This window comes from Saccostrea echinata, unplaced genomic scaffold (genome assembly GCF_033153115.1).
Source record: "Saccostrea echinata isolate AGI-Se365-2 ecotype Australia unplaced genomic scaffold, CSIRO_AGI_Sech_v1 ptg000047l, whole genome shotgun sequence".
Taxonomy (NCBI): domain Eukaryota; kingdom Metazoa; phylum Mollusca; class Bivalvia; order Ostreida; family Ostreidae; genus Saccostrea; species Saccostrea echinata.
The window spans coordinates 10,934,922-10,954,860 of NW_026889796.1; the positions used below are offsets into that span (position 1 = coordinate 10,934,922).

The following is a 19,939-nucleotide window of genomic DNA, read 5'->3' on the forward strand; positions in this document are numbered from 1 at the left end:
GAATTGATTGTTAGAAATCTTGCATTTTCTTCTGGATACTATAACTCCCCATATTTTTACTAAAAATAACCAATAAAATTGATTCATCATTATTCACAGAGTTCATGTAGGTCTTGGACAATTAAGTCAGGTAGGAAGAAAACTTTATGTAGGTGGGTCACATTGATTTGTAAATAGTTTTGATTTTAATTGTAGGATAAAGTGAAGCTGGATCAGGAGGTGAAGAGAAAACTTCAGAAGATCCAAAATCTGCAAGATCAAGTGGTAGCAGGAGAGGTAACTCTTGATAAAATGCTGAATGATATCAAATTTAAAGAAAAAAGTCTTTAATATATTTCATAATAGGAGTCCAAATTATATTTATCCATGTAAAGTTTCTCAATTTTTCCTGTATGTAGATAATGTATTACTGAAAATGAAAGATTGACTTTTATACAATAAAAAAGGAATTAAAAATCAATGACTGAATATTTATGAGCAATAGACTTAAATCATTATCAGCAGTTGAATATTGATAGTTGATCCTAAACGTTGGTCAGAATTATAGACCTGATAAAGTGTAACTACTTGATAAAATATTTCCATGCCTTGGAAAATAACACAAATGCAAAATAGCTTAAGGATGATAAATTTTATTTCATTAAGTAATATATATGTAAATAATCACTTCCTATTGAATTCATGCTATGCTATGCTTGGCTTGTATTTATGGGAATATAATGTAGAGGAATATAACCGAACGTTTTTTTTTTTTTTTTCAATTCACAAGAGGTAGCCGATATTCAAATAAAATGCATCAATTGATTTAATTTGTTCATTTTTCAGCATTTACCGTAAATATGACTTCATTTTAATTTGCAAACAACGTACCTTCTGTCAACATTAAAACTGTTACATGTAATACTTGCATAGATTTCCAATACATCTCTATTTTGCCACAAATTATGCAACACACAAACAGAACATAGTATGCTGCATTCACAGATTGTTCTGTAAAATAAGCTACCATTGTCAGAAAAATGTTGATTATGCAGTGCAATTTGTTGCATCATGCATACTCATATTTTTGGGAGGGTATATAATCTTGAAAAGTCATTTTAATAATATTTTGTGAAAACCAAGGACTGTCCTTAGAAAAAAGATTTGAAAAAAAAAAACCTATGCAGGTACAGAAATAAAGTTTCATATACTTGATAGTTTTATTACCAAAATAATTATTTATGTAAGGAGTACTTCTATCATCCTGGAGGAACTTAATTCAACTAAAGCTGTCATATCATCAAATGGACTACGACCAGACGATAGCCACACATGACAGAAGATATGATTATAACAGAATTAAAACGAATATTATCCCTGAATGAAAAAAAGGTGACATTTATACTAAAAAAAATCATACGCAGCAATTTAGACTTGAATTTTTTTTTCTGAGAATCAACATGAAATGCTATGCTTTGTGGGGGTCAGTGATAAAACTTCTGTGACAGGGAAATTAACCAAATTGTAACATAAATTCTAAATAGAATTTGCAATAGTGTTTCCATGTTGCTTAATGAAATACACAATTCAAAGATGCATTTCTTAGTTTCTCTTTCTTAACTAAAAAAATATTCCATGTATTTCATAAGTTTTTTTTCTCTTGATATGTGTTAAACATTGATATCAACCATCTGAAATGTTAGAAATTGTATATTCTGTTTATTTCAAACATTTAGCTGAAGTAAACCTTTCGATACCAAAAAAAAGAAAAAAAAAAAAAAATCTCTTTAACTCCATGTTGTATACAGCATTTTGCCTTTTTAAAATTGGCTGTTAGAATAGTAAGCATAGAGTAAATTAATGACTGGTAGTTAAATTAAAATATTAGTTTCACAATTTAAAAGCTTGATTTGTGCGAAACTGAAAACTGGCAATGACTAACCATCAAAGATGTCTATCACATTTTTTTATCAACTCATTTAATATAAGCTCGTAGATGTCATTCATGCTGACTTAAATGGCAACTACTCCGATTTTTTCCCTTAATAGTCGTTATCTCTTAAGGACAGATGATACAATTTTTTTTCGTTGGAGGAGACTTAATATGTCACAGTTTTAGAAAAGTGGATAATTCTTTGATTTTTTTCTCCTTAGACTTGGAGAATGAAATACCTTCCATATTTCCTCCAAAAAGTACATAACTAGAGTAATCATGGTAAAATGGTTTAATCTTCATTCATTTACCTTCTTTTTTCTTCAAAAATTTTTCTAAAGGATCACAAAGTGAACTGATATTACATTTACTCAATAACCTGTTGTATTTTCTTACATAAAAGAAATGACACTCGGAAAATATAAGTTGATACTTCAATAAAATTAAAAATATGAACAAATCACACTCAGTAAAGGTTTACAGATGAAAATAAATTTCAGAATATGTTAGCTTGGTGCTAAAAGTCTAATATAAATTTAAAAAAAATATACAAAACCAGGTGAATTTTATAAAGAAAAGCTAAATGGTAATAAATCAGAAAAATCACATAGGCTGATTTTTACCATTTAGCTTTTCTTCATTAAAATTCACCTGGCTTGGTATATTTTTTAATAGTTTATATTACATGACTAGGTTCGAGGGCACCATGCGTTTTGTCGTACCCAAGAACCAAATTGTTTGCTTGAGGCCGTTATGCCGAAGGAAAACAGTTTGGTTCGATCGGGTCGACAAAACGCATTTTACCCGACAACATAGCGACACACTGTCCCTGCCATGCAAGATTGCAAATTCCATCTGATGACTTGTGTAATAATATACCAGATGCAAAAGATAATGATGCCCCCCATCTACATGTCTGGTGGCTAATTTCAGACTTTCACCATTATTGTTATCCACAATGAGTATATAATTACAACAATAATATCTCATTACAAGATTTGCTGCCAAAAATGTTTTTATTTACAATAAAAAACTTTTTATGTTCAGTACCGAATATCCTTCCTCATATTGCAATGATAATTGTTTAACAGTTAAAAAACACTTCTTTGAGATGAAATAAAATTTTGATAAATAAGGACATTTCTCAGTAGTGTACCTGTGTAATATAAACGGCTTTATGCCGAAATTTTCAGTCTTGAAATACAGCTATTAATCACAAACAAATTCAATTGGATAAAAACTTTTATTTACAGGGAAAATCGAGAAACATTCAAATAGCAACATAAGGCAATGAATATTTTACAATATAAAACAAATACGTTTTAACAAATTGCTCAGTAATTGAGTACAGGAAAAACGTCCTTAATTTCAACCTTTCCAATATTGCTAGGACACTGTGAGGAGGAAATTCTTGCCATGCAAAACATACATAGCTTATATAAGAACAACAGAGTAGGAACAAAGTCCGACATTTTTAACAGTTGACACTAAAGCTAATGCTGTTTTCGCTTGCAGAAGTTACTCTACTGCAATATAGACTGATACGTCTTTAAAAAATTTCTATATAAATATATACCAAAAAAGTCTCATATTTTCAATGTTTTACTGAGTGGTCATAAAAAAATCCACGTTTGACCGCAGAGTGAGATATTGGGCATGTCAATGAGATATTAGACCGCTTACGTCACACTGTGGGCGGGATCTGCTAAATCTTATTTGTATTCGTTGGTGTTCGACAGTGACAGAATTGACCGAGTTTTAGTGCAGGTAAAGGAAATTTACTACATAGAAGCCAGCACAAGATACATGTATGTCAAAAAAAAAAATAAAAAAAAAAAAAAATAAAAAAAATAAAAAAAATAAATAAATAAAACGTATAACAAAACATAAATTGACTGTATTCTCAGTTTGGTTCTTTGGTCCTACAAAACGCATGTTGATCTCGAACCCAGTCAATAAATGTATAATATTCGTCTTTAAAGTAATATTACCGGACGCGGTAGGCCCAGTAGTAGGGCAGTCGCTTCGTAATCGGAAGGTACCGGGTTCAATCCCCGGTGCTATCTATGATACAGAGCGATAACCTTCATATTGATACATTTGTAATTATGCAAAATGAACTTGTTAAAATGTTTCCATGCTGACATCTTCATATCCAATGAAAGATTGATTGATTGATTGTATGTTGTTTTACGTCCCATTCGAGAATTTTTCACTCATATAGAGACGTCACCATATACCGATGAAGGGCTTCAAAACTGGACCTTTACTCGGCACTCAGGGCCATTGAGCAGTGAGGGATCTTTATCGTGCCAACACCTTCCGTGACGGGGCGTCGGTTTTTAAGGTCCCACAACTTTCAATTAGTGATGAGCGCCTGGCGAAGGAATAGTTGCTACCTATTTTTATCGACTTAGGTCAGTCGCGGCCGAGAATCGAACTCACGGCCTTCCGATCACGGAGCGATCGCTCTACCGACTGAGCTACCGTGACGGCTCCAATGTAAGAAATTTTAAAAGAAAAATACACAGTGGTTTATTTTCAGTAAATATCAGGGTATCAGGAGATGCAAGCTATAGGTGTAGGAAAACATTGTGACGGTAGTGTGTCTATGAAACAGAGCCTAGTGATTGAAAGAAAAATCTCTCTCTCTATTGTAAATTCTATGGACTCGATAAAGAAATTCTATAATTACAGTTGCACAAATGATAGTATTACAAAGGTAAAGGAAATTACAATAAGAGCTGATAATTGGAAGTTGATTATAAAGAAAAAAAAATATATAAGAAAAAAGTCGCCCGCGTGGCGCAGTGGTTAGAGCGTTCGCTCTAGAGTCGCGGAGTAAGGAGTTGATCCTTACGTAGCGGGTTCGAATCCCACTGTGGGCCGTGGGGACTGGTCTTTCGGATGAGACCGTATAAACTGAGGTCCCGCGTCGCAGTAGGTGCTGGCACGAAAAAGATCCCTCACTGCTCAATGACCCTGAGTGCCGAGTATAGGTCAAAATTTGCAGCTCTCCACCAGCAAGTGTCTGCGTCTCCATATGAGTCAAAAATTCTCGAGAGGGACGTTAAACAATAAACAAACAAAATAAACAAGAGAAAATAACCACAATGTTTAGCACTTGCATAGTAAACATTAAAACAGTACAACTTTTTAATATTTATTCCGTGTTTAAATATTTTTTTAATATTTATTCCGTTTTTTTTTTACTTAATTTCCTTTAACAAGTATTACTGTTATCAGTCAAACTTTGAAATCTTCAACATTGTGGGGGTGCCGAAAAATAGTAGGGTTCATGTGTTCCAGATATCAGAAAAATTGGCAATAAAATCAACGCTCACTTCGACATAACTTCTTATTCATCACATCAATTTTTAGATGCCACGGTTCAGCTGATATGAATTATAATTTACATTCTAAAACTAATTTAACAAAAAATGTATAGTACCTGCATGCATAAGAGCCAAAATAATCTTAAATGCTTGAATAAAAGAACTGTATTACAGAACAAAGCAAAATTGAGCAACATCTAACCTTTCATAAATACTTGTTATATAATAAGATATTTGTGCACCGTCAATTACTGTAGTGGATTTTGTGTGATTCTAGGGCAGCAAAAATATACAAATATGAATAAGGAAATGAATTTAAATGATAAAATCGTATTTTGAAAATATGACAGTATGTGCATTTAAATGGTGATAAAGGGGGTTGGGGGTTAAATCCATGATTTTAATGTTAAAGTAAGGTAAAAAATCAGAAACAATTTCCAGTTGGTATCAAAAGAGGAACCGGAAGTGCACTGCTCCCTCATTTCTGTAGGTTTAGTCTTTGTTTTGGCGATCCACAGATTGACATTATTTTCTAGGATACGCAGAGGAAGGGGGCCATATTTCAAAATTGTCGAATGGAAATCTTTGATATCAAACTTGGTTCCTTGAATGAAAAATATATTAATATCGAACCATCACATTGAGGATAGCTAGTGCTATCCCAAACTACTATAATGCATAAGCTATCTAAAATAAATAAGTATCAAATAAAAAATGAATAACGCACGGTTGCAAATATTTTTTAATACATGCGTCCATATGTATAGTTGTTATATCTGGTTCTATACAGTTTACTAATATATCCAAAATATAGATTTCATCAAAATGGTTTAATCTTAAAAAGTCTTTAGAATTAGCTCTTGTGAGAACTACTATAAATCTATTTTACTATAGACAAGTTCATTGAATAGATAAATAAATGTTTAAGAGTGGGGTCAACCATTTCATACCAATGACGTCTTCATAATATTCATAGCATTTAGAAATTCAAGAAAAGAGTTCTTCCTTAAAACTTAGTGTATACAAAACCGTTGTTAAAACTGTACTACCTAGTTCAACTTGGGCCTTTGTTCGTAATTCTTTTATTTTGAGCTCCCCAATTTTGTATGCGCATGCTTGGCCTGGCCATGTTATATATCGGTCGATTTCGGTTGCAAGCATGTTCTCGTCAGCCGAAGTGTGGTTTAGCATAAATTGCAGTGCCTGATTTCTTGTCCAGCTACAAAGAAAGAGACATTATTTGAATTTCAACATCTGTGTATTGTGAAACATGCTTTAGCATGTTATCTAAGATATATTATATCACTGTATGAGTAATTAAAGTGCCATGGAAGCTATAGCTTAACAGTACGCAAATGAAAATTAAAGTCATTAACTAATATGATCTTTATCTACCGTGTATTTGATAGAAAAAATAATGGGCTATCCTGAGAAATAATAATTCTTTAATTTTCGTTCTGAACGCTTTTGCGTCGTAAAAAACCTGTGTAAAATTCTATTCATTTCCGTATTTATTTCTGCACAACCTCAGACAATTTTTTGCTCATATATACTTAAAGTACTGACGAGGTCGCCAAAGTGCAAAGTATTATGCCCTCATGCAACAAATGGAGGGAATATTGTATCACTTATACTTGAAAATACGGATAAATATTTAATTGTTGTGTTAAAATTTAGAAATTTTTATCAAAATTAAGGATTATTTGCCTCATGCATAGCTTTGATCCTTCGACGTATTTGGCTCCAGTCTTTGCAATTGGCACCACCACTTTCTTCAGGTCTTCAAAGTTTTCTAAATTAAATATTTGGATTTCCTATGTTTCGGATGAAGAGACACTGAAGAGACATAATTTGTCAAAATGCACATCTGGTGCACCAAAATTGGTACCGTATATGATTTACTTTATATGCGTCTGCATGTGGTGTCTGGATGTTTGGGTTTACTAGTGTACACGCTTGAGGGCAAGATTAAAAGAGAAGCCTAGGATATATATTTTTTCAAACTTTCCATAGTTCTTTTACTTTTTTTATAGGTCAAACCATATTAGTTTACAAGATTATTGTTAGATTATTTCTTATTAACTTACTTGAAATAATGTAATCCCGTATCGACAACGAGACGAGCTGCACTAAATAATTCAGATCTGTATCTTCCCATGCTGGAAATAAAGAACGTTTATGTCAGATAATTTTCAATGAAAGTATTACATGAACGGCTCCATTTTTTTGCTGCTACATCTAAGTTCTCAAAAACTTTAAAAAAAAAAATCAGTTATGTACATTTTGTTTGATGACCATCTTTAACATAATGCGTACTCACAGGTCATAGTCAGTTTTGTATAAGTTCATTTCTTCACCAAGGAATTCTGCATACAGTGCCCAACCCTGAGAAAATAGGTATAAATATCTTAAATAATTGATAATGAATTAAATATAAATTAATTTCATTGTATAGTTACAAAGCTAACTAAGATGAAAGAAGAAGTGAAATACTATACTTTGAATATAGTTTTGATAGACAATTCATAAACAAGCACACAATTATTGCAATTTCAAACATTGAAAATGAGAAACATTCAATACAGAAATCAAAATCCCTGGGACATATTCACAGCGGCGACAATATGTGCCGAGGCAAGGGAGACGGTACATATTGTTTTTCTGTACATATTGTCACCGACGACGATATGTACCCACCCTCACTGCACATATTATCGTCCATCACCCTCTTCACAGTGTAAATTGTACATGAAATATATAATTTTATTGCAGTTGTTTCATTTGAGTTGAAAATAACATTTCTGTATACAGAGAAGCATCAGTTTGTCATTAAGTGAACATGCAATCTCATGAAAACTGAAGGTATGATATTTGATATCACCTTCATCATTATCCATATTATCTGAAGCCATAGCAGTGTGTCGGCAAAATGTAAAATGAGCGTAGGCACATACATGTATTGTCACCTGCGACAATATGTACTTGAATAATTTTGCAGCTCACGACATTATCTGCCAATAAACGACAATATGTGCAGCGAGGTTAGATGCATATTTTCGCCGACTACAGTATGTACAGAAAGACAAAATATACCGTCACAAGTACAGCTTCAGAACATCGTCGCTCACATTTAGAATAATACTACATAAAAAACCTTAATAGTAGGGTTATATAGCATATTTTATCTGAAAATTCTTAATTAATCAATGCATCATTCGCCCGGTGCACGCATCACTAATTTTATATTTTTGCAGGGATTTCATGTGACAACACTGTATGACGATTTTGTTTAAACAATTGGTTTTTGGGATGTGAAATCCCAGATGCAATGTCCAAATGTAGCATTTACAAACACATTTTCAAACACAATACATTCTATTTCACTTCATTTTCACTCCGTTTAAAATGTGTACAGTGTGCATCTCTCTCATTTTAATAAATATATGTCATCTAGATCACATCACTCATTCAATCATAAAGTAAAAATTAAAAGTTTTATTTTTTAATTTTAGATAAATAATATAGGATTAATTGCCATGGTACCTCAATATATGCTGTATAAAAAGGGACCTCAAAAGGAACGTTGTAAAAACGTCCACCCATGTATTTCCTATAACTAGGGATTCTGGCAGTCGATGCAATACTTATCTTAAAAAATAAAACAATTGTAATTTACCTCCACTTTCTTTTAAACAGTTAAGGTATCAGTACAGAAAAAAGTATTTTTTAAAAATATGTTTCACCTGCATATGATGACCTGGATTTGTTTCATGAATAAGTAAAGCCATATAGTTGATCGTGAGTCTGTAAAGAGGACGACAAAATTAGAATTCAAAGCAAGTTTAAAGACCACTCTTCAATGTGTTTACCTTCGTAACTCATCAAACTCTAATATGTTGACGGTGCGACCGTTAGGGCTAGCGCATTGTTCACTTCATTTAAGACCCGCCTCTTCAAACCGCACGAGACATTTGGAACGTCTAGACTGTGACGTCACATGACGTCGTATGTTAGTTGCATTTCCATAAACAAAGTTTAAAAAGTCCGAAGATTTTAACAAAGAATGTTTAATCTACTATCTGTATGCAATATCCATTAAATCAAGGTGAGTTTATTTTGTATGAATTTTTAGTTGTTGTTACCGCGCGAACGAAGTTAGCAGCGAGAACAACAAGCGATGAATTGTGGGTCCAGAATTAATGCGGAAAAAATTCTATTGAATGAATGTGCAGTAGTCCGAATTTTCTCTTCGCCCAGGCGTTGTCGTTAGAGCTCGCAGTGACGAGCGGCGCTCGCTATTATGCTAAGTACTGTCTGTGCATAGCTGATTACTACTATTTTTATAAAGCAAGATGTGTTTATGAAACATTGATACATATCGTATGGCAGGTCAATATTGTTGGTGTCTTGTCACAAGGAATACACAGGTGATATATAATTTTCCCTAGCACTGACCGTTCAAAAGTTATGACCAAGGTTAAAGTTTTTCAAAAGTGAGTCAAACTCCAAGATCATCTTCAAAGGGTCAAAGATGTTGATGCCAAAAGGAAGCTTTTTTTTTTTTTTTTAATTTTTTTTAAATTTTTTTTTTTACACACGTGTAATATGAATTATATGAAATTATGAATTATAAGTGATATTTTATATAAAATATGATATAGCTCCAACCATTCAAAAGTTATAACCAAAGTTAAAGTTTTAAAAAGTGGGTAAAACTCCAAGGTCAAGGTCAAAAGATAAAAATTGTTGGTTCCCAAAGAAAGGTCTTGTCAGAAAGAATACATTTGTAAAGTTTGAAAGCCCTAACACCAACCATTCAAAAGTTATATTTTTTCAAGGAGAAAGTTTGGTAAAATTTTGCAAAAGTGGGTCAAACTCCAAGGTCAGGATTAAGAGGTCAAATATGTTGGTATCAAAAGAAAGGTCTTGTCACAAGAAATACACATTTGAAACATGAAAGTCATAACACCAGCCAATCAAAAGTTATTGCCAAGGTTAAAGTATTTGCAGACAAACAGACAAATAGACAGACAGATAGATAGACGGACGGAAATACCAAAAACTATATGTCCCCGAATTTTCGATTACGGGGACACAATAATAAAATATGCAAGTTTATAGTTGAAATAATTTACGACACTAAATACTTAGGATTATAATTTTATATTAAAACAAAATTTATTATTTTTATAGTCCATCTAAAAAATCATAATTTTACAATTTAGGACAGAGAGAAAAACACAGTTGAGAAAATAACTTCAATTTTGTAAGTGAGGGGAAATACATAACATAATAAGATCTGTATGATTTTGGTTTTATTAATGATAATAGCAGAGAAACTAACGATTTATTTGGGTGTTTCACGTTGACAAGAAACTTTCCGGGACGTGATCCGTCTTCAGGTGCCGGTATGTATTGACCACTTATCCCACCTGCTGGATCTGCCTCCACACTTTTAGAAATTGTTAAATACATAAGCATATTGTAACTGTCAGTATTCAGTGGAAATAATACAGCTTTAAAATTTAGCATATTTGTTGATCACAAGTACACAGACGCACATCACACATTATACATAAAAAAAATGTCTTGCTCTACTGATAAATCAGGAATGTCCTTGAATAAAGTTGACAACTTGGGATTTATTTCTTTTTTAAGTGCATTCTTGTACCACTTTATTATTTCATCCTAAAATTGAAATATTATGCATGATATCTGAAAACTACACGACATGTCATAAAGTAATTCTGCTTTTCCAGATCAATACGAATTACATATTTTGGAGCATTCTTACCGCAGTTTGGAAATAATACGCAGAATTATTCTTAAGCTCATCAAAAAACTCTTTTACAGAACCCTGGTAATTAAGTTTCAACAAGACCTGGCAAAAGAAAAAAAAAACATATGCTTTTTTATATCTCTGTACAAAAAAAAATTCTACCAGATTTCTTGATGTACTAATTATGACTCACCTTTTTCATTTCCGAAGAAATTCTCTCCACTTCCTGTAAACCCATGTTATGGACTTCTTCTGGTGACAAATCCAGAGAAAGGTGCCAACGTAGACATTCCTTATAGAATTCACCTCCATTATCCCAGCTACGCACCCCGTAACCACTTCTTGTATGTTGAAAATAGACCTTTTCAAATAAAACTATATGTAAGATCAATTTATTACTAACATTACAGGACAGTATTCAGAGAAGAATTTCAATGAATGAAACGGAGAATTAAATTTACAGGTAATATTATTATCAAATATAAATGATAATATATAGGCGTACAGAAGGATATATTTATGAATTGTCAACCTTCTTTTGTAAAGTAACATACATTTTCAAGATAACTTTTTAAGTCTCTAAATTTCTGGATGATAGTCTGAACAGCCGTCTCAGCTCTCTTTCTTAGTATTGTCCTGTAATAGAAGAATATATTTTTATTTGCTGTTTAAAGATTTAATGGGTATGGGTGACTCAGGGCTTTGAGACAGACCAAGAACCCTTCTCCATCTTGTCGAAATGTCTGTCGATATTAGAAAGAAACAATACTTTGGGTCAAGAAGACTGTTTCTCTTTTTAATTGTTCAATGTGCCTTTCTCTTTTCTTTAAGATTGACTTATGATACTCTTTTCAATGTCTGAATCGGCTACATTTGACAAGCATGTTATTGATTGCGATTGTTTCAACGATTTTGTATGATCAATATCGAAAACTTTAAATGTTTTTTTTTTACAGGAATATCCCAGAATGCCTTCTTATAAATAAGTTTGTAAACCAGGAGACTAGCTGTAAATTCTTGTAACGCCTCTTTCTCTTTGAATGTGCTCAGGACATAATACCACTCTCGGTTGTCCCTTCTATAACTAATCATACTTATTTTAAAAACAGGCAATCACATACATGAATATGAAATCCCAGACAAGACTTCACAAGTAATCATCTAAGAAATTCTTTTTTTAGAAATCTTTTTAACATCTTATATCGAACCAAGTTTACAGACCACTTTTCAATGTGTTTACCTTCGAACTCAAACTCTATTACGCTTAGTACTGTCTGTGCATTTAAAAAAAAAATTAAGAACTGTGATAAAAGAAATAGGATACTTAATACACAGAAAAGAAAAGAATTCTTACTTTCTTGAATCATTAATGGTATTAAGATTCGTCAATTTGTCTAGAAATGGTTTGTAGGGAAAGAAGTTGGTATTGTTTGCACCTTCAAGAATGCTATCAATAGATCCCGGAATACGGCCCTGAAATAAAAAAAGGCACATTATAGTATAAATCAAACACATCTTAACGTTTTTCAACTTCATTTATTGATTGGATGAAAATTTTATTTTGATGTTCTTTCTTTATTTAAGATTTAAATAAAATGTAAATAGAAATATTATAAGTGCATAATATTTGAGATTGCATAATTCTATCATTATTAAATATTTTTTAAAAGGAAAGCAATATTTATTACTGGACATGCATATTCCTTCGGGTGTTGTCTATTTAATCTATATTGTTAAATGGTCTGATTTGTGTATACATACTACAGAAACTTTATGATATGTGTGTCCATTTTCGATTGATTTATTAAATCGTATTATCATTTGGTCTATCTGAAATGGAAAACAAATCTTTATATTTGAGTATGCGTTGATTATGATATAAAAAGTTATACCAAAGGTTATTTCTTTCAGTGTAAATTTTAATACTTATCTTCAAAAAAAAAATTAATTCATAATGATAAACATAAGGCTTTGGATTCATTTTTAAAATTTACCATAAAATTATGTATGTTATCATGTCCTAGACATTTACCTCATTTGGATACGCTTCCAGTCGATTTAGGTAGTTTTCATAGTCACCCACTGTGTCAAATGGTGTTATTTCTACATAATGGGGTAAGAATGTGTGTGGAGTTTCGAGAATGTTGACCGGATTCAACGCACTGTAGCTAATTTAAATAAGACAAATATATTAAAATGCAATGAATGAAATTTTAAAATTTGAAGTTTTCTGAAGCTCCAAACGTTAATTGAACATAAATTGTGTTGAAAATAGACGTTTAAAAAATCTATAAACTTATGCATTTGGTTTTGAATTGAATTTAAAACTTCGGGCCGACGCTTTTTTTATGTGCCAAGGATCTGCCAAAGAACAAAACGTAAGACCGGTATTATTTCTTTGACAAAAGGTCTGCATATTCATTTTATCTTTATTCCAGTTTTAAAATGTGGGAAAAATAACTTACTCTCGCCAGTTATATCCCTTAACAACCGTCGTTAATAAGTCTTTGAAGATATCGAAATCTGTCTTTTCCTCTGGTGTAAGTTGATCGTAATTAATACTGTTCAAATGCTGTAGATAGCGTTTGCATTCGTCCTAAAATGATATATTTTACTAACGAATTTCTGTAAATGGCGATACCAGATAATTTACATGCCCACTTCAAAATAAGATTAATGATTAGAATATCTTTAATATATATATATATATCTTTAATATATATATATATATATATATATATATATATATATATATATATATATATATATATATATATATATATATATATCTTGATATCTTGATAATTTAATTTAAAATGAATGAACTCACACCTTATACTTATATCCTTTGTAAAATTGTAAAATTTAAGTTTTATAAAGAGTTACTAATTTCTATTAAAATTCGAAGGCTTTAAAATATTTCCTAGAAATTCTTCCAGGAACTTGGCGTATGAAAAATCTTCCACCCGGTCATTGTATTTGTATACGCCTATTAAGGTTGAATACTCGGGGGAACGCTTCAGTAACCACGCCCCAAAATCCTTCCTAAGGTCATCCAGATCAGTTGACAAACCTTTGCCTTGAAAAATTAAATAGAAGTAAATTCAAGTAAGATATACTCATTATCTTAAAAATATACCATTGATTTCATTGAAATATATTTCATTAGTAGTTTAGATAAGTCAAACTAATATTAATACTCATTGATTTATAAGGGATGACAAACATGAAAAAATAAATAAAACGAAACAATGATTGAAATACAAGTATTTTTTAAAAAGAAAAAAAAAAGATTTTCGACCATTATGCTATCAAAATCTGCAGATATTGCCAATCATTTACAAAGCTACCATAAATTAACGAGATAAATATAATGTTTGCACATATAAAGATCTGCAATAAATGGTTATAAAATATCGAGAAAAGCTTAATAGTACATTTTTCTTTTATAAACAGAGAAATTGAATTAAGATAAAAAGCAGTCTCGCTCGAAAATTAAATGACGCGGAACGGTGTTTACAATTCAAAATGTGGTTGAAAAAAATCAATCCTAACAACCAAACAATCCAAACTATAAAGATCACTGGATATTCTATACTATGGGAAAGAAAATTTTGAGTCAATAAATATGCATTACACATACCTTCCTTGATAAAAAATAGCACAAGAACTGGTATCAGACTCCAACATACATTCATTCTTCCAGCATCCAATATCTGAAAATCAAACTATGTAAACTTTTAAAATAACAAGAGTATTCCTCATATTTCTATATGTAAACAAAATGGAACACTTCTTGCTATTGAAATTAAGGAAAACTTACCTATAAACAATGACCTGTCCCATTTAAAGAGACCAGAAGATTGATTGATTGTATGTTGTTTAACATCCCGGTTGAGATTTTTTTTTTTATTTATTTAGATACCTAACCGTGTGCCGGTGAAGGGCTTCAAATTTAGACCTAAACGTGGCAACGAGCAGTGCCAACACCTATTGTTAGACGGGACCTCAGTTTTTAAGGTCTCATCCGAAAGACCAGTGACTTACTTTTAGTGCCGGGTGATTTGCAAATGAAGAGTCACTTCCTAAGTTTACATCTTAGGTTTGATGCAGCGTAGCGAACAAAAATCGAACCTAGGCCCCTCCCGATCACGATCAAGCCCTACCACTAGCCCTAACAAAAAAAAAAATGATATAGCTAACTACAGTCTGCTATAGTAAACTATAGTTTACTATAGTATCAAAGTTTTCACTATAGTAAATAAAAGTTTTTACTCTAGTAATTCAAAGTATTTGACTATGGATTTCAGATTGTTATATTTTATGTTTTCCAATTCTTACATGTATATTTTAGATATTAAATGGAAATATTACTTGTATATCCATATTGAATTTAAAATTTCCGTAATTGTTATCGATTTTTTGAGATTCGCAAAAAAAAAAAAGAAAAAAAAAAAAAAAAAAAAAAAAAAAAAATCTAGAGTAAAGTTAAATGTTAAAGTTTGAAATATTGTATGATGATCGATGATAATGGTTATTTTGTTTCATGTCTTAGGAGATGCAGAGATTGACCAATTAGAATCTAACAATTAAAATTTTGGCCTAGCGGTTGCTGTCGTTATTTTATTTTTATAAGCGTTTTCAGACCCATATTTATAATTTTTCTGTTAAGTCTGAGTTTTAATTACTGGAAATTCGAATATCTCCCTTTACAAAATTCGTTTATTTCTCATATTTTTATTTTTTGTCTGTTAAAATGATATGGCGTTGTAAATAAAACTTTTGAGAATTGCAAACAAATTACTTTACATCACAAAATGTTGCAACACACGACAAACTGCACAAAAAAGTGCACACATTTCTTTATCTTTTCCCCGTATATTTAAGATGTCGTCTCATAATATTACTCAAATTACTACTCACCGTTTGTTCCCAACAGAACTCTTTTTCTACTTTCACAGCAAAACATTTCCTACAAACGTTTTAATAGCTCCTCTGAGACCATCGAAAATTTCAGTGAATATCTTCATCGTACTAACATTATTCGTTTTTCTCTTATACAAAATAGCTTTACTAATCAAAAGTGAACAAACCATGTCTAAAGACTGTTGATGAGCGTGCCCCATATATAGATGAACTTGCTTGGAAATGCATGCTTTATCACTTGTCTACATCTAGAATGGGAATTAGTTTAGAAAGTGTATTTAGTATTTAGGATTTCATCTTTGAGATTCATAATACATGTATAAAGAAACGAAATCCCCAACATCCTTTTTAAAAGAAAAAATCTTCCTACCGTAGTTACCAATAATAATTAGAAAATTGCAATGCTTTGCTTATTGACTAGAGATTAAGTAGTAATTGACTTGAATAATGAATGGACATGGCATTAAAATGATTGACTAGAACATAAAATAGACATCTCTTCTGGGATATTCTAAACCGGACACTAAAATTAAATTAAAAGTTAATACTGTAATGATTATGAACAATGTACAGTCTAAAAGCGCATATAGTCTTTTAAGTATTTCGTTACATTTCGCACGCGAGGAGGCTGAGCACGGTAGGTGTTGGATGCACTTCTGTTGTTTTGGCGGTTTTGTTTATCATGTTTTGATTTGTTGGTTAAGTTTCCTGGTTCATCTTGTTTCCTGGATTGATTGTGAATGCTTTCTGGTTTCCACTTTATAGATGTGGTATGTTGATCTGCATTTTGACAGGTTCCTTATCGACTGGGCATCTAATCGGTAATTGGTCGCGAATGGTTGCTTGCACTTGTGTTGGACGAATATGTACACGATATCGTTGGTATATACATGTATCTCTGTTTTGGGACTGTACAAGATAAATGTAGTCACCAAGTATTTCCAGTACTTTCCCAAAAATCCATCTTTCACTGGTCTTGTGTTCAAAATATACATTTGTCCAATTCGCAGGTAAGGTAGATCTCGTGCCCATTGATAATGGTATTTCTTTATAGTTCTCATTTTCCTCTCGCGTCGAGAATTTTGTTTCATTCCCTTTCGGTTAAATGTATCAGTGTGCGAGTCGGTCTTCCAAACATCATTGCATTTGGGCTGTATCCTGTTTCTTGGCGGGGCATATTCCTTTGCTACATGAGTGCCTCAAAGTGAACCTGTCCATTCTTCTCACATTTCATGATAAGGATCTTCATTATTTTCACTGCCGATTCGGCCGGGATGAAGAGGTGACGACCTCACATGATTGATTCCTCATTTTCCAGGGAATATGCAGAAATCATTGACCATGAACTGTGGTCCACCATCTGACAAGATAGTTGTTGGAATTCCAAATCTGGCGAACTGCTTCTTTAGGATGCCACGCAGTCACTGCTTTCTAAGTTGTCTAAACAGTTGTTCTAAATCATAATTTTAAAATAGAGCTTAAAATTGGCGTTACTGTGAAATTGTATCTCTGAATCTAAAGCCCAGATTTTGATTTCATTTAAGTTTTTAGCTATAGAAAATATAACTGTTGGTATAACTGTTGGTATAGAATTGACTTTGTTATGAACGGCAAGCTCTTTACCTCTGATGATTATTATCTTTCAAACCAATCAATATTAGCTTCTACTCTGTAATGACAGATATTTGAATTTGTTTCATAATTGTAAACTTAATACAACGTGCCTCGTTTTCTATGATTTTCAGCGGACATGCGCATATAGGCTGTTTACGCACCTCCTCCATCAATATTCACGAAAAATCAGCAAGTCCTTAATTGCAGATCTCACTTAATTTCTTTGTTAAAACAACGATTTATTAACCACAATTTTGTGGAATGTGTTTTCTTTTCTTGTTTTAAATTCATGTTTCAGATCATTTAATCATTCTTTTTACATGAAAAATCAGCTCTTGTCTACTGTTTATAGCTTTAATTGTATACATGTAGAGTTTATTATTGATCACATTATTGACAATGAACTTTTCGGATGACATTAGATTAAAGTATATAAACATCGTGCATGATTCCTAAAAAAATTTCTCCGAATTCCGAGTATGCATTTTTTCCTAATCCGTCGTTGTACTTGTATATCCCTATCTTCGTAGAGTATTCGAGAGAACTCTGTAATCGCCATTCTGCATACTCTTCCTGCAGGGAATCATGGTCTGATGACAAACTCTGGTGAAAATAACGAATATCGTGACCGAGCTCATATAAATTCTGTAAAGGACAAAAACAAGGACCCCTGGAAACACCAGATATAGGATCAGGTGCCTAGGAAGAGTAAGCAACCCCTGCAACACCCATCTTTCGATTTTTTTTTTTTTAAACTGTTCAGTAAAACATTGGAAATGTTAGACTTTTTTAAAGTATATATTTCTATTAGGATTTTTTGAACAAGATATAACAACAGCTTGTTTTTAGAGGCACATATTTATATAGATTAATGAAAATGTTTTATATAATATATTTGGTATTACTTTTATGTATAATAAACAACTAAATTAATTATATTATCTATTCAGTGAAATAATGTTCAACTTATAAATACATGATGATGTATAATTTAAATTCATTTTTATGCTTCATTCCAACAAATACAATGCAATTATGTTCAGTTTATAAAGAGTTATGATTTAATTGTCATATAAACATGATAAGACTCTATATACATTTGTAAAAATAAAATTATCAAAGCTTCTCTGAAATTAAAATACTAGATTATACATAATTACATTTTTACATTACTGCTAAATGAAAGAGCCTAAAAACATTGTACAATTGCAACCTGAAAACAGCTGTGGCTTTCGCTGAGTATTTTTGAACAATTTATTATGGAGGACTCTTTTCCTTCACATTTGTCCTCTTCAAACCATATTCGCCCAGGAACTTTTTTTCATATCTGTCTTCTATGGGTAATCCGTCCCTAAATTGAAACTCGTGGATATTAAAGTTACTTAGACACAGATTTGAAGTTAATATTTTCTCAAATTTTCTGTATATCACGACTTATATATTGAAATAGTATTTCACACGAAAATATAATTAAGAACTTATTTTATCTGGAAATTATTGGAACTACGAATTCCTGGACGCGTTTGATTAACACATCCTTCCACTTGCACAAATTTTATCTTTATCCTTAACATTTAAGAAAAGAAGCGATTTTGTTGTGTATTAATGAAAAACATTACATCTATAATCCAGAAAATTCAGAGTAGAAATGTGCGAAAGCAAACACCCTCACTAATATCGTCAGCCCGTGCTCAGTGTTGTGTACAGAGTTTAACAAATTGAATACACCCGTTAAAAGTAAACTGTTTTTGTAAACAGGGCACGAGCTCTGTTATTGTTAATGTTTTCGATTCACCGTGTGTTTAATTGTTAAAGTCTGCACACACCACTGAGCACGGACTGACAATACTGTAAGTGAGTTTTGCTTTCGAACATTTCTACTCTGAATTTTCTGGATTATAGTTTTAATATTTTTCATTAATACACAACAAAATTGCCACTTTTCTTAAGTATTAAAAATAAAATTAAAATTTGTGAAAGTGCATGGATGTGTCAATGAAACGCGTTCAGAAATTTCAATAACTATGAATGATGAAATACGATTTTTATTATATTTTAGTATGAAATGCTATAGCAATATATAAGTCATGAAATTATACAGAAAATTTGAGAAAATATTAACTTCAAATCTGTGTCCAAGCACCTTTAAGGCATGCGAGTATATTTACCGAATCTTTTATCTGCTTTAGTTAGCTCTTGACTACCCAGTCTTTATTTAACTAATTTAAGTATGGACCTTTTCAAAAATGAATGCCCCTATCATAATATAGGAGCAACGATGTAAACAAATAAGATTACCTCAAGATTCGTTAGAATTAGTTGAAAACATGGACATATAAAACAAGAAGCTGTAATTAGACAGTAAAACCCGCA

The 19,939-nt window shown here is 31.7% G+C and overlaps 1 protein-coding gene and 1 long non-coding RNA gene across 2 annotated transcripts; both read right to left on the reverse strand.

Annotated features, from left to right (window-relative positions):
* Positions 1-5,606: 5,606 nt before the first annotated feature.
* On the reverse strand, positions 5,607-13,622 carry LOC133202970 (uncharacterized; the record flags this gene model as incomplete). The annotated part of the gene is made up of 15 exons (XM_061338822.1): positions 5,607-5,851; positions 6,297-6,466; positions 7,335-7,406; positions 7,568-7,632; positions 8,791-8,895; positions 8,991-9,051; positions 10,592-10,699; positions 10,841-10,935; positions 11,042-11,128; positions 11,220-11,387; positions 11,581-11,662; positions 12,381-12,499; positions 12,788-12,856; positions 13,059-13,194; positions 13,492-13,622. Coding segments are annotated over 15 exons (1,686 nt in total), but the record flags the coding sequence as incomplete, so codon positions are not given.
* Positions 13,623-13,956: 334 nt separating this feature from the next.
* LOC133202366 (uncharacterized) lies at positions 13,957-16,110 on the reverse strand. The gene is made up of 3 exons (XR_009723245.1): positions 15,950-16,110; positions 14,670-14,742; positions 13,957-14,105 (listed from the first exon to the last, which is right to left on the reverse strand). It is a non-coding gene; the product is annotated as an uncharacterized LOC133202366 (long non-coding RNA).
* Between the last annotated feature and the right edge of the window lie 3,829 nt (positions 16,111-19,939).